Source organism: Aythya ferina (assembly GCF_964211825.1).
Source record: "Aythya ferina genome assembly, chromosome: 15".
Taxonomy (NCBI): Eukaryota; Metazoa; Chordata; class Aves; order Anseriformes; family Anatidae; genus Aythya; species Aythya ferina.
The window spans coordinates 11,935,062-11,949,030 of record NC_140314.1 but is presented as its reverse complement, the minus strand read 5'-3'; the positions used below and the strand labels follow the sequence as shown (position 1 = coordinate 11,949,030).

Below are 13,969 nucleotides of genomic sequence, written 5' to 3'. Positions count from 1 at the left end.
CTTTGGATATGGGTACTGGGACTCAAATACAGAGAGGAAGAGTTCTGATAACTTAAGATTTTTAAGTGTTTAGCTTCATTTCACCTATGCCTCCACCAAGTTACTGTGACTGCTGTATTGTCAGCAGTACAGAATTTTGATTGTATTCTGCTGTGAAATGTCCTCTCATTACATCGTAAGCAGATACGGTTATTTTGTCTTGCAGTTCCATTCAGTGATGAAGCTCCCAGGTTATCTGCTACAGGAAGACTGTCATCTATTTGTAGCAAATGTACCTTGTTTTAGTAGTAGCTGAACAGCACATGGATTAAGTGACGGATTGTTCCAGTTGGATATTGATGTTGCAGTTAGGTGGTATGTCTGAGTACATAGCATCATAGTGCTCTACTAATCCCAACTAAACGTGGTTCTTGGAACAAAGAAAATCCAGATGGAGAGTATTCTTCCTCCTCCTTAAGGATTTCACTTCTCCTGCTATCACATCAACCAATCCAGAACCACCAGATCAACATTTACATTGACAGCTGTGACACTAAGGAGAATGCTTAAGTAGTGTGAGCACGTTAACACCTTCCACACTGGATACCCAGATGACAGCATCAAGCCTGCTGGAGTTCAAGAAGCATTTGGACAATGCTCTCAGATATATGGCTTCATTTTTGGGTGGTCCTATATAAGGCAGGAGATGGACTCAGTGATCTTTGTGGGTCCCTTCCAACTCAGTATGATTCTGGACTGTACAATACTCAGCATTTACAAGATGAGTGACTCGGACTCTAGGCTGTGACAATAGACCCCATCTACACAGATGTGGGCTCCTGATGATTATTTTCCTAACTTTTTTTTTCCTGAGCAGTGTGTCTAGAAGAATGTTCTGAAACAGTTAGAGCTGCAGGATAACACTGACCTCAGGCAAAGAGTTAGAGCCCTTAGAGCTTTGTCACAGAGTAAGTCAAACAAGAATGGACCAGGTGAGACAAAGAATGGTTTGTGTCAAACAAGTCTCTGAGAGTTATTGACCTTCGTCTCTGGTATGATTAAATGGAGACCCAAACTTGTATTGTGTTCTTCTGTAGTATACTCAGAAAATAAAGTAGGACTTCTAGGAGAAGGGCATATACTGGAGAACAGCCTTATAGTTCAGTGCCATCTTTAGCACTATACTATCTGACCACTCTGGCAATAAACCAGAGTGTTTTCCATGCTAAGGAAGTGCCTGGAGATCTTAAGGCTATAAGACTATCCCTTCAAGGCCTTAACATGTAGGTATATTGCGCTACGGCATACATTGCCCTATTTAATAACTCCATCCAGATAAAAGTGAAAATAGCACTGAACCCATGCGAATGATGAGATCGGGATCTTGCGCTGCTGAGACCATGAGGCTTTCTTAGAAACAGAACTGAATAATGTTTGCCATGTTTCATTTGTGTATTTACTTTAACACCATTAAAACAAATCAAAATCCACTCAGCTAAGCTGTTCTCCATCACACCAGATTTTCACTGATGCAACTTCTGCATTTGCCTCAGTGACAGTGAGAGTTCCCCAAGCATCATCACATCCCCATTTTCTGATGGTTTTGAATTAGATGTCATAAGTTACGCTGAGTATTCAGCTCTGTTCCTTGCCAAGTCATTTATTCTTTCAGACTATTAAAAAAGAGTAAGAATAATTGGCTGGCACAACAATACAAAGTGTTCTGCCTGTCCTCTGTACTGCTGTAACGTGAACTTACATGCATCAGGTTTCTAAATATAATACAGAAGATAAATACAGTAAGATGTTTAAAACTTGACATACCTGTTTCACATTTAATGTATGTCTAAAAACCTATGGGTATGAATCAAGCCCTAAGTTTAGTAACAGGAAAAGGCTGACATCTGTGCCTATTGAAGAATCTCCGTTTTAGGATTCCATGACTATATATACACACATATCTAAACAATTAAGGAGAACTGTGAGCATCTGTGCCCACATAACGTATTCAATATTCTCTCGAAGTCAACATGCATTCTAGCCTATTTTATTACTGCTAAAAATAAAGGCTTGTCTGAGTCAATTTGCTGTAACATTTTCAAAGTTTGGTTCCAAGTCATTTAAAAGCAGTTCTCATGTCACTTAAATGTGTCTGGAGAAAGAGTCAGGTTTCCCAGCCACCCATGTCTACTCTGTCTTTTATGCTGCTGCCACACAGCTGTAAAGTAGCACAGTGCTATACCATCTCACTCCAAGCAGCTTCTAACTTCACTATCTTTACCATGCAACAGAGATCTGGGTCCAGACTGAAACACTTTCATTATTAGGTTGGGCACTTTTGCTGTGAAAACCAGGAATGGAGATATTTCAGTATGTGAGCTCTCACTCTAATCACTCTTAGGGGAATTATTTTAATTTTGTAACACTTGAATTAGGGTCAAGGTAAAGAATCTTACATCCTCCTTTCTGTTTGGTCCTTAATTGTCACAGTCTCTTCTTCTTCAGTGGAGCTGTCACCTGCACTATGAAATAAATTAGATACTGTTACTTGACTTCATTCAAACTGTGTGTTAGAATTCAGTCAATTCTAAGATGCAAATTTAGATCCATTAGGAAAAACAGGAGACACTTCTAGGGCTGATCTTTAGGTCTTCACACTATTACTCCAGCAAGGCAAAAAAAAAAAAAAAAGCAAACAACACTCAAGCAATTCTAGATCATAATGTGTTAGTTGCACTCTGCTGCTTATTAACAAGGCTTCTTGTGGTGACTGTTTTTTTCAGTCTCTTGCTGCAGTAAGTAGGCATCTTGAGAAGGAGGCAAACAGCTACCTCAAACACCGTTAGTTCTGAAGAAGGGACACATCTGCCAGAATGTGTTGCAGACTGAGAAGAATTGGGCCTCCTATAGTCTATATAGAGCCCTCTTATCACACAGGAGGCTGAGAAATCATCATCTACAGTTGCTTGCCAGGAATGTAGTCAAGGAAGTCCATTTCATACACAGTGCTGTCAAATGCTAGCCCAATTTCAACAGACAGCTGCAAGCATTGCTGTGCAATCACTGCCCACTCCTTCATAGATGGGAAACTTTCTAAATGTTATTCCAGAGATGATTTGCATGTCCCTTCTGCGTTGCCCGCATCCCTGCACCTTTACACATTCTGAGATATTCTCTCCTCAAAATACTTTCATGCTCAGCTATGGGCTGTGCCTTCCTATTAAGGTCACAGAGGTGTGTAAGAAGAGAAAACTTTAAAAGTTTATTTCACAAATGTGAGATACAGACAGAAGGTTTCTTCCGACTTCCCACTTTGGTATTGACTTCTAATAATAAAGCCAGAATTTACCTTTGGTTCTCATCATGGAATGTTACTGACTTCTGTGGTTTAGCATCTCTTAAATCAATGTACACAGTTTGAGGCTCTGGCAGGCAGGGTAATCTCATCGTGTCCATCCTTGGAGAACTTGGTAAAGATGACAGGAAGGCAACATCCCTAAGTACAGAAAGCATTTTTTTTTTTAAACACATCCTCTCCCTTATCCTGAGGAGAAATCCTGCAGGGCACAGATTACGATTGAAACTGGACTGTGAAAGAAGCTTTGTGCTTGGCTACCACACCAATTCAAACTCTTTTGCCTGCTATCCACCACCTTCCAGAGCTCAACTCAAAGATTCAGCTCCCCGCCAGGAATACAGGTCACAGGCAGCAAAATGAGGGATATTTAGTTCTTAAAAACTGATGCTGTCAAATTGTTCTGTAGAACAAAGAGAGGCAGTTACTGTACCCAATAACTTACAAGATCCCAGTGTCAATTAGCAAAACCAGGCCCCTTTTTCCTCTCTGCCTCCTTTGGCAAGTCCATTTTATCCTTCAGAGCATACAAAGTACAAGTCATCTTCATGGCTCTTCCTGCTCTGCCAGCAAGGAGACTTTTAGCAACGTTAGTATTTAAATTAGTATTTTAGCTAAATCAGGACCAGTAAGAGAAACTGCAAGCCTTAGAATTAACCCAAATGACAAAAAACACATGGCCATGATCATTTGCTCAGCCTTGTTCCTCTTCCTTTCCCATTCATTTCAAGTCTGGCAAGATCTAAACAGAACTGGTAGAGAAGGCTCAGGTGGCAGGATACTGCCTGTTCATTATCAAACGTACATGAATGACTGAGTCATTGTCTTTTAACGCCACTACAACATATTCCAACAACAACACAAACTTTCTGCAGAGGCTAGAGAGAAAAGAACCTAGAGAACACCATGAGTTTCCAAGCATCTCTACCACCAATTGCAGCTACCTACTGTACATGACGATTGGAGCAAAGGACCTACTTCTTATTCTTTTGCTCTTCTTGAGAGGAGATCTTGGTTGATGGCCTCCTGTGGCATGGCGACATTGTCCTGGACTGCCGGCCACACAGCTCTGCTAGTTTTTCCATGAGCTGATGTTCCGATCTACACCTGAAGATCTCTATGAGACAACAACAAAAATCACCATTTGTGGTATATTGGGTGATCCAGTGGCAGAAGACCCTTTCCCCGTTATAATAGCACACCTTTCTCTACAGCCTGTCAGAAGAAGGAGGATAAAAATACTGTTGATGTAAATCACCTCTCACTAAATTCACTCCAAACCTTTATCTGTCTTGCCTCTGATTCACTCTTAGGCTATGACAGGCCACAAAGCACTTTTTGCAAGCTACAAAAGCAAGACAGAATCTTAAGGGAAGCTAATCGGTTAAAAAAAAAAAATGCATTTTAAAGAGGCAGTCAAAAAGCTACCATGGTTTCAACATTCAAGAAGATGCTGCAGGAATGATTTGAACATATGAAGCTGAGTTTTCTTTATTTTTATGTTTTCAGCAAAGTTGGTACTAATTTAGCAGTATTACCATGATCTGCTGAAGAGAAGGCAAATTCTGCATGAGTGCTATCTTTCTGCTGCTTCTGTTCCTCCAGAATCTTGTCTAGATCCCATTTCTCAATATTCTGAAAGAAGAGAACCAAACTGTGAAGGAAAATTCACCACCAAAAGATTGCTACTAAATAAGAGTTCCTTTGACTTGCACACTTTGTGATAACTCCATCTGATTCTTCTGCCTTACATAAACACAAAAGTGACACAAAATTTTACCTTACTTATCCTGAGCACTGCACTAGTGTCACCTGCTAGTACATGAACTGCTGGGTCACTCTGGATATAGCTGCTTAAACACAAGCCTCAAAAATTGGCATGACTGGCAAAGGGATATGTACTGCTTGAACAGGGCTTTTTCTGTTATTGGCAAGGCTCTGCGTAGGCAAGCACAGTATAATTACTAAAAGAACTGTTCCGAATGAACTGATGCTCATTCAGATATAACACGGGTGGAGAACCTTCTCCTTCCCTACCTGAAAAAAACTGCAATGTCTAAAAGATGTTTCCAGAATAGACTGAATTGACAGCTCCTTAAAGGAAAAAATGGAAGCCCACCTTAAATATCCACCTGACTCTTCCCTCCATACACTGGGACATACCTTGTATCCTCCAGATGGCCTAGCCTTCCACATGTACTCACATGCAGGGAGAGTCTTTTCAACAGCATGTGTGCCCCTGCATCCCTCAAAGCCACCAGCAGGACCAGATCCCTGCAGTTTATTTTCCTCTGTCCACCCTCCAAGTACTATTTTCCTCTCTCTTTCACCATCTTAGAAAGATGAAGTCCCTGACACTCCCCCTAACTTGCTTTGTTAAACAGATCCACTGAGAAGTGCTGTAAAGAACAGGATGTGTTTATCTCTTTGGATACTGCTTCTATTCAGCTGCCTTACCCACATGCATTGGGGTTTTTTCTCTGAGAATCATGAATGCCTTTGATACAGACTCTAGAAAACCACTGTAGATAGTGAAACAGGCTAAAAGATGGTCTGACACAAGGCCAGTCAGCATCAGCTGGGATATCACAGCTGCTTATCCCAAACTGAAGACAGGATCATCAATTTTGTTAGCTCAAATCACACGTACACTGGCTGAAGATACGCTCACTGTGCACACCACCCATTTAGGTATGAGAACCAGTCTGTGATGACAAAGGCTCCCAGGCATTTCAGACACTGCCTGCTTTCCCCTCCGAATATTTAATGTGAAGTTTCATTTAAAATAAGATATGCACATCTAGTCTGAAGCACCAGAACTTAAAAGTATTTATATATATATTTTTTTTAATTGTCATAATAGCCAATTTCTTTTTATGTCACAACTAGAATTACCCTGTGTTTTGTGTGACTGTTTATGGACTTTAGAGAAGCAAAATCAGCCTTGAAAACAGCTTCACCTTGTAAAAACCTCAGTCATTTGCCCCTCCCAATCAAGAGTCGATTCTCACTCTTTCCAGAGCAATAAATCTTTGTGCATAGCTGAACCGTGATCAGATCTATTCTAATATTACAGGCCACAGCTGATGCAATGTTGAAGGCTGATGCTAGCCACAAGCTGAAGTCTCTCACATCGCCATAAGCTAATCTTGGTTCAACAACATCATTGAGATGTATTGGTCTGGAAGAGCGAGTGACTGACAGCTGAGCTCGCTACAAGGAGAACCACATCACGGTTCAGTACAGGTGCTGTTTTATTGGACAGCCTGGAGGGAAAGACCATGCGTGCTTTTATGCTATGATGCAACCGACACTCAACAGTACTGCTTGAATATCAACTATTATAATAAAAAGACTAAATTATCATCTAACTTGCAGTAGTAAGTCTTTATCCTCCTGTGCTTTAATAGGAATGAGACTATCGTAAGGTATTGCAAGGGTACAGAAGAGTAAGAAATGAAGATCTACAGGATTAAATTTCAAACACAGAGAGGGACTTAAATATTCATTAAGGAAGAAAAAAATGTTTCTCAAATGAACTAATATAATTTCTTCTGATTCCAAACATATTAGTTTTAACAATTTTAATTGACAAATTGAGGTACCTTGCTGAGCTGGGAAGTAGCAATCTGATTTCAAATCTAAACATATATGCCATGCATGCAAAGGATGCAGCTTTGCCCTCACTGTTGTGAAGTGAGAATACACCAAGCCTGGTCTCAGAACACACACAAAAGCATCAGGCTTCAGTTCACTAAAGTCAGTGATACCAAACATGTTCTAAAGGCAAAACCACACCTCTCCAAGTAACAGAGCAACTGACTTGTGCTAAGTGAGCTGGGAATTAAACCTAGAACCACTTGCAAAATAAAAACCCCTCCAATAACGGCATGATTAAATGGTTCAGCACAATGCAAAAAGAAAGGCAAGCACTGTCACTCTTTGCCTGTACTAGCAGAGCTCCAACATCAAAAGGTTATGGTTTTGTTTTTTATTTTTAAGAGTGAAGATCTCAGGAACCCTGACTGCTCTCTTCTCACCTCCAGCATTACTACACTGCTGCAAGAGAGACAAGATACTGGAAAACCAGAAAGCTCACTGTTTTAACAGAAAGCCTGCAAACAGAAGAGATCGCTTACCTTCCCAGGGACTGCTGCAGTGGCTGGTGTTCCTGAATGAGAGCTCAAACCATGCCGCTGACCAGTGACTTTTGCTACCATTACAGACTGTCAATGGCAGCTCCACAAGACAAAGAGAAGCTTCTTAGCAGTTTGTATCTCATACAACCCAACAAAACTCAAATTTGGGACAACAACAAAGAAAAATGCTGTGGCACGTGCAGAATTCAGCATTTTGGTTCTGTATTTTAGTAAGATTATGCAAACAATGCCCCCTAGCCCTTCTACCTCACAAACAGCACTCTAAAACCATTTGTTTGGGCTGCTCACCTGTGAGGACAGATGGGTTTGTTCTTGAAGGTGGCCAGCTGTAGAAGTTTCTTCCTTAACTCTTCTTTCTAGACTGTCGCTCATGCCATGGGAAGGAGGCTTGACATTTAGCTCTGGCTGGCCTGGTGATGGCTCTAGATATATTTTTGAGAGTATCTTTGTCTTTATCAGCTTTCTCCTTTCTTTTTTACTGCCCAGCTCTTCCACTAATGATGCTGTATTAAGCCAAGAGTTCACTCTTTCCTTGGCCTGTTGCCTGCCCAGCTTTTGCTCTTTAAGTCCATCTGTGGAATCTGCAAGAGGTTCTTCAGAAAAAATAGCTCCCTTTTGGCCTGGAATTTCTTCAGCATGGCTGGCAAGACTGGAAGTCTGATCTTTAATCACCAGTACATGTTCTCTTGCACTAACTTGGGCACCATCTGTTTTTTTCTGAAAGCCAAAACTTTTCAGATCTCCATTCCAGATCTCCCATGGATATCTTCCTGTTTCCTTCACTTGCTACAGGTAGAGAAAATACACACATGCACAAAGTCACATCTCCCTGAGCTATAGAAGCTGACAATAAACCAAAACAAAGTGACTGGCAGATAGCAACTCCAACTCAGACACCATCTGCTAGCAGCACACACCACGTCCATCACAGAAAACAGTAAGACTGTTTACTTTGCAAAGACTATAGCTTCAGGATGTGCGAAGCGCCCTTGAAATTAATTTGCCTTACATCTGCTCATTACACGCCACTTCTTACACTGAGATAAATGAATGGGGATAAAGCAGTGCAGTAAGTTAGTTCTTCCAGGACAAAATAAGGCCAGGTGGCTCCTCTCCCAGCTTCTCATGACACCTAGTCTTCATCAGTGCAGATGCAATGTAATCATTTTATCTCAGAACACCGGTACAAGGGCTCAACTCCCTACTCATCCTCCTTAGTACACTGCCGTTAGGAATTCTGCTTTTTCTAGGTATGTAAAATGGTGGCTGAAACCATTTCAAGCTGTTTAAAACTTAGAAGCCATTGCACAGCACTACTGTTAACACACAGCTGTGCTGTGGCTTCAGCTGAGCTGCAGGTAACATTCCAGTACTGAGCTTCTTATAGAGAAGTCCACAGGCTCAGTGAGCAGCATCGCCTGCCTTAAGGGCTCTGTGTTATTGCCAACCCATGAATACTTGCGTGGTCTTTCTGACTAGAAACTGGGCACCTGTTCTCACATGACAAACTGTGCCTTCCCACTCCATATGCACCATAATATGCATTAACCATAACAAAATTCATTAGATTTAGAAGAGACTGAAGGGTTTCTTGAGACTGGACCACAAGCAAAGAAAAGGCTAGTATTTAACAAAGAAAAGGTGGAATACACATCACTAGGATCTAAGGTGTGCCATAGCCATAAAAAAGGTAAAAGGAAAATAATGAAAACAAGATGATGGGACCAAAAAAAAGTCTGAAAGCACACAAGCAGAGAAAGCTTAAAAGGGTCACTATATATAGAAAAAAAAAGACCTAATTTCCAACAGGAGAAGGTACTGGGGACCATGTTCTTCTGTCATGCTATTCAGCCAAATAGGTCAGATAACAGCAGCTGCCTACACTGGAGAGGAGCCGAAAAGGGGGTTACAGTAATACAACCTGCTCACAACAGCCAACAACCTGCGTGTCAGCGTCTTCCAGGGAGAACTCCAGCAATTCTTCTGACAGGTCAGGAATTAAGTTGGGATGCTCTCGATGGAAGATAAAAAGCTCCTCATCACTCTCACAATCAGACTGTCAACAGAGAAGAAAAGTTAAATAGAAGATTAAACTTCACTTAAATGCTTGTTTTGTGGTAACAAATTCTATGTTGTCACCACCCAACTGAAGTTCAGAAACCACCATTTTCTCCTCAATCACATCTCTATTAGACAGCCTGAGACACTCAGCAACCTAGACTGTCTTAAAATAGCCTAATATTTGAGACAGCTACAGTAGTAAAAAGCAGGTAAAACATTGAATTGCCCCAGAGTGTGATAACTAACACTCCTCTGAGCAAAGTACTGAAAGGGGTGTGCAAGCCCTGAAGATCCTAAATGATTCTTTTTACCACCTTATTTACCCCTTGGGAAGCAGCAAGAGCAGAGCTGCTCCCTAAAGGAGGATCAGGCAGAAACATAAGTGCTTCACCAGCTAGGACTCAGAACCTCACTACCTAAGAGGAATAAGCAAGATAGGCCAGAAGCAGTGGGCACGTGGAGCTACGAACCCATGCTATAAGGTCAGACTGCAGTGAGGATGTATGCCTGAGGCTAAGTGAAAAATCAATTCACGAGTCAAAGCCTGGATCAAGGCAGATCTCTGGCTGAAGACCAGCGCTCCTCTAACAGAGCCCAGACTGAAAGCAAAGGCCCAGGGCTGAGTTTAAATAGAGCTGCTGGGCCAGTGGGTGTGGGTGGAAGCTCCAGGTGAGGCTGGTCAGGGCGATAAAGGCTTGTTATTGCACTCAAGGCTCTGATATTCACTGTTCAGAATGTAAATCACTATCTATACTCGGTTGGACAGAGCTTAAATAGTTTTAAAAATCTCTTTTCTGAACGTAAAGTGCATGTTTGACATGGATTCTTACGCACAGACAACAAAGAGAGAATAAGCAGCTTTCCTGCAGTTAGGACCCTGGCTTCCTGCTTGTCTCATTGTTTTGCAAGTGTCTATTTTCACTAAGCCACATTGTGGAGAACTCTCTCTGGCAAAATTAATTTTTCCTAATGTAGACGAAAGCGCAACGTAACTTCTTTCCCCTTAATAAAATGCATATGAAGGTAATGAAAGTACTGCAGGGCAAAAGACGCTATTTGTCAGTGCCACTTGCGATGCAGGAGCACAGCCCGCTGAGGTTACAGATCCCAGACACACAAATGCATCTTCCCGCAAGTGGAAACCACTGGGCAAAGGTGCAGCAGGGAAACCACAGGCTCAGCAGGCTACTGGTTTACATTAAGCAGGAGAGGGATTGTACAAGCAGATCCTTTGAATGTAAATTAAGGGTAGTATGTAAATGCCAAATAGACTACAGCAGTTCCTGCAGCAGGAAATTTGTTCCACATGTGATAGAAACAAAGGATTTGGAGATTTTTTATGAGTAAAAAAATGGTCAATGTGATGTATAGATTGGTATTTAGCATAAAAATACAAAGCTATCTCTCTGCCATAGCTTTATTGCACACTTATAGAACAAGAATGACCAGAAATCATTCCTGAGTGTTGACGTTTAATCTGTACTGCATAGACACGCCTGAAAATGCAACAGTGGCTTTAAATAACTAACCCAGGATGTAGGTAGGGAGGAACTGGGAAACAGTAAGGCCATATAACTTGTCCAACACCTATGTTCCTGATAGAGCCAGGTGCAGAAAACAGGTCATGGAATCTGTGTCTCCTCTTTATCCACTCCATCACACTGTTTCTCATCACTGATTATTAACAGGCAATAAATAGCCCATGAAGGCACTTCTGACTCCTTCATGGCTCACAAGACTCCCTCTGTATCATTAAGGGGCATGCTAAATTGGAATAAAACTCCTAAATAAATTTCCTGAAGAGTTCAAAAGCATTTTTTCACAGTTACATGCTTGACAATTAACAAAATATTTTGATTTGGACCTAAGGCCACTAATAATCAAGTCTTGAGACCCACTATCACCTCGGAAAAGTCAATGCAGGTAGAACTGAAGAACAGAAATCAATGTGGCTTTGTGAGAATTACAGGCAGGGAAAAAAAGTAGAATCCGGGAATCAAATACCAGACAAATGCTTCTTCCGGGGGACCACAAAGGCTTCAGGAGCATGTCTTTCCTGTGATCCTCATACATAGAAAAACTTTCTGTATGGGCCCACTGCCTGGCCAGTACATTATTAGAACGAGGAACCCAATACTCTCAAGGATAAAATCTTAGCATTTCATCTTGGATCAGTTGTATGATTCTTTCATCCTGTGTTTTTGACTGAACAAACTAAGCAGAAATGCGGGGTCATTCTGCAAGGTTTCTGCTACCCGCCCCTTCCCAACCTAGCAATATCAGCATCTGGAGAAATCAGTCCCACTTTGAGGTTCCGAAGAACACAGTGAATGATAGCAATTACACTGACAATTAGAGGTAACGCTGTGGGTTTATGCACACCGTAATGATACTCAGAATGCACAAGTACACCATTAAGGATAACATGCTAGGCAAAGATGACCTTGATTTTGAGATTTTTTTTTCTAAAAGACAGTGAGAAAGGTAGGCAGGTTCCAGTGCTTACTGTGGAAGTGTCAGAGTCCAGAGATGGGAGCTGATCTTTCACTGCAGCAAGTATAGCTCCCCACTGCAAGGCTCTGTTACTCTGAATAGGGGTTGTAGGAGGCTCAGGTGGATGCTCTGTATCCTCACTTTGCCCTTCTGAGGCCATTAGAACAGCTTCCCTTCAATCAAATGAAAGATGAACTTAAGTACACCACAGGAAAGAAAGCAAGGGAACAACAGAACAGAGCAAGAACAAAGTGTGTGCATTCAGGGTCAGCAGAATTCTCAGCGCTCCCGGGATTTTCACGGTCAGCAGTGAACATTAAGATCTACATCCCTGGACTCACTCTTTCCCACCTTAACTCACAGCACTCAGAGCTTTCTGCCCCACTCCCCGTACACATGCACAACTGGGGCCTCTCCAAGGCCATTTTAGCCCCTCATTCATAAAGAATTTTCAGGATTGTTAGCTGGACTGGCTTGTCATTGTGTTCTTAGGAAAGCCTGTTCTCACCACCAGCACTGGGAGGGAGGACAAGACCGACACCTCTGCTCTCTTTACTCCTCTTTCCCGTTTCCCCTCATGTTCCCCTCCTCACTGATCCAACAATAGATAAATGATTTACGCTTGCTTTTTGTCATTGGATTTGTACAAAAATAGCTGAGAACAGGCACGCTCTTGGATTTTGACCTCTTATAGGATTTTTAAAGCAGACTCCTTCCTTGTGTTTTCCTTGATGCACAAGAGGAATCAAGGGACTACTGCTGTGCTAGCAAGTTGAATAATTAACCCTCATGGAAAACCTTTGCTTTTAAGTTTTTATGCCAAAATTGCATGGCTTCTTGGGGAATCAAAAGCAGGAATAAATCAGTACTGTTTGGCGAGAAAGGTTAAGAGGTTTGTGACTGTATGTTCCTCAGTACAGAACTAACTGTCCAGAGGATTAGACTGTTATTTGCACTGGCATGGACTGAGAGCTCCTCTGAACCCATCTCGTGTCCTGGCAAGTTTACAGCTCACAAAAGGCCACTGCAACTGCTTTATGTGCCCCTCTCACTCAGTGTTTGTAAGCCTACGCTGGGATCTGATTTATGTAGAGGGGGAGAAGTCACCGAGGCTGGAGCACTGCGTTCTGGCAGCGAGCAGGAGCTCACTACGAGGACGGGGCTAACACCAAACTGCCCACCACGGCTCAAGAGGCACAAGGCCGCCTTCCCAAAACGAAGGGCTCTGGACCTGGCTCCTCAGCTTTCGGCACAGCGTCCTCCGGGGGGTGGGGAGGGGGCCGAGCCCTGCTGTGGGCGCAGAACAGCCGCGGCCTCCTGAAGAGGCGACCCCGCGCCCCCCGCCCGCCGCCACAGCCGACATTTTCTGTCACGCCCGCCTCGGCCGTTGGGGGCTCGACCGCAGCCGGCGGCTGGAAACGCGGCGCGGGGCGGCGCTCCCGGCCACGGGGCCCGACAAAGAACCGGCAGGAGCCGAGCCGAGCCCCCGGCACCTCCACACGGCGCTGAGGGGACCGGGGCAAAGCGGGGCCGCCACAGGCGCCCAGCGGCCAAGATGGCGCCGGACCGGCCCCGCCCCCCTCGTCTCCATGGCAACGCGGCCCGCAGCGCCCGCGCGGCCCCTCCCCTCCCGGCAGCGGCCCCGCCGCCCTCCCCCGCCACCGGCCTCGGCCCCGGGGGTCCCGGCAGGGGGCGAGGCGCGGGGGGAGTCGCTCGTGAGGCGGAGGGAGGCGGGAGCGCGGCCCCGGGGCCCCCGGCAGCGCCGCGTCACCCCCGCGCCTGCCTCGCCGCCGCCGCCGCCGCCTCCCGCAACGCCCGCCGAACCGCCCGCCCTTCCGCGGGGCTCGAAGCCCATTGGTGCTCGCCGCGCCGCCCCCTTCAGAGCACCGCCCCCTATTGGCTCTTTACCCGCAGGGGGGCG

At 43.8% G+C, this 13,969-nt stretch overlaps 1 protein-coding gene across 14 annotated transcripts in view; it reads right to left on the bottom strand.

The window, feature by feature from the left end:
• Nucleotides 1-13,621, bottom strand: part of DNAAF8 (dynein axonemal assembly factor 8) — a 102,978-nt gene extending 89,357 nt beyond the window's left edge. For 6 of the 14 annotated variants that reach the window (XM_084537227.1, XM_084537221.1, XM_084537225.1 and 3 more), the window contains exons 1-7: nt 12,062-13,621; nt 9,416-9,550; nt 7,783-8,280; nt 4,873-4,969; nt 4,313-4,451; nt 3,329-3,475; nt 2,436-2,501 (exon numbers count right to left, since the gene is read on the bottom strand). In XM_084537227.1, coding sequence (XP_084393353.1) covers nt 2,436-2,501; nt 3,329-3,475; nt 4,313-4,451; nt 4,873-4,969; nt 7,783-8,280; nt 9,416-9,550; nt 12,062-12,208 — 1,229 coding nt within the window. In that variant the 5' untranslated portion in view covers nt 12,209-13,621. Of the gene's footprint in view, nt 1-2,435; nt 2,502-3,328; nt 3,476-4,312; nt 4,452-4,872; nt 4,970-7,782; nt 8,281-9,415; nt 9,551-9,878; nt 10,143-12,061 lie in introns of those variants that run through there. The other 8 variants (XR_014698326.1, XR_014698327.1, XM_084537224.1 and 5 more) reach the window with 5 other exon arrangements.
• Between the last annotated feature and the right edge of the window lie 348 nt (nt 13,622-13,969).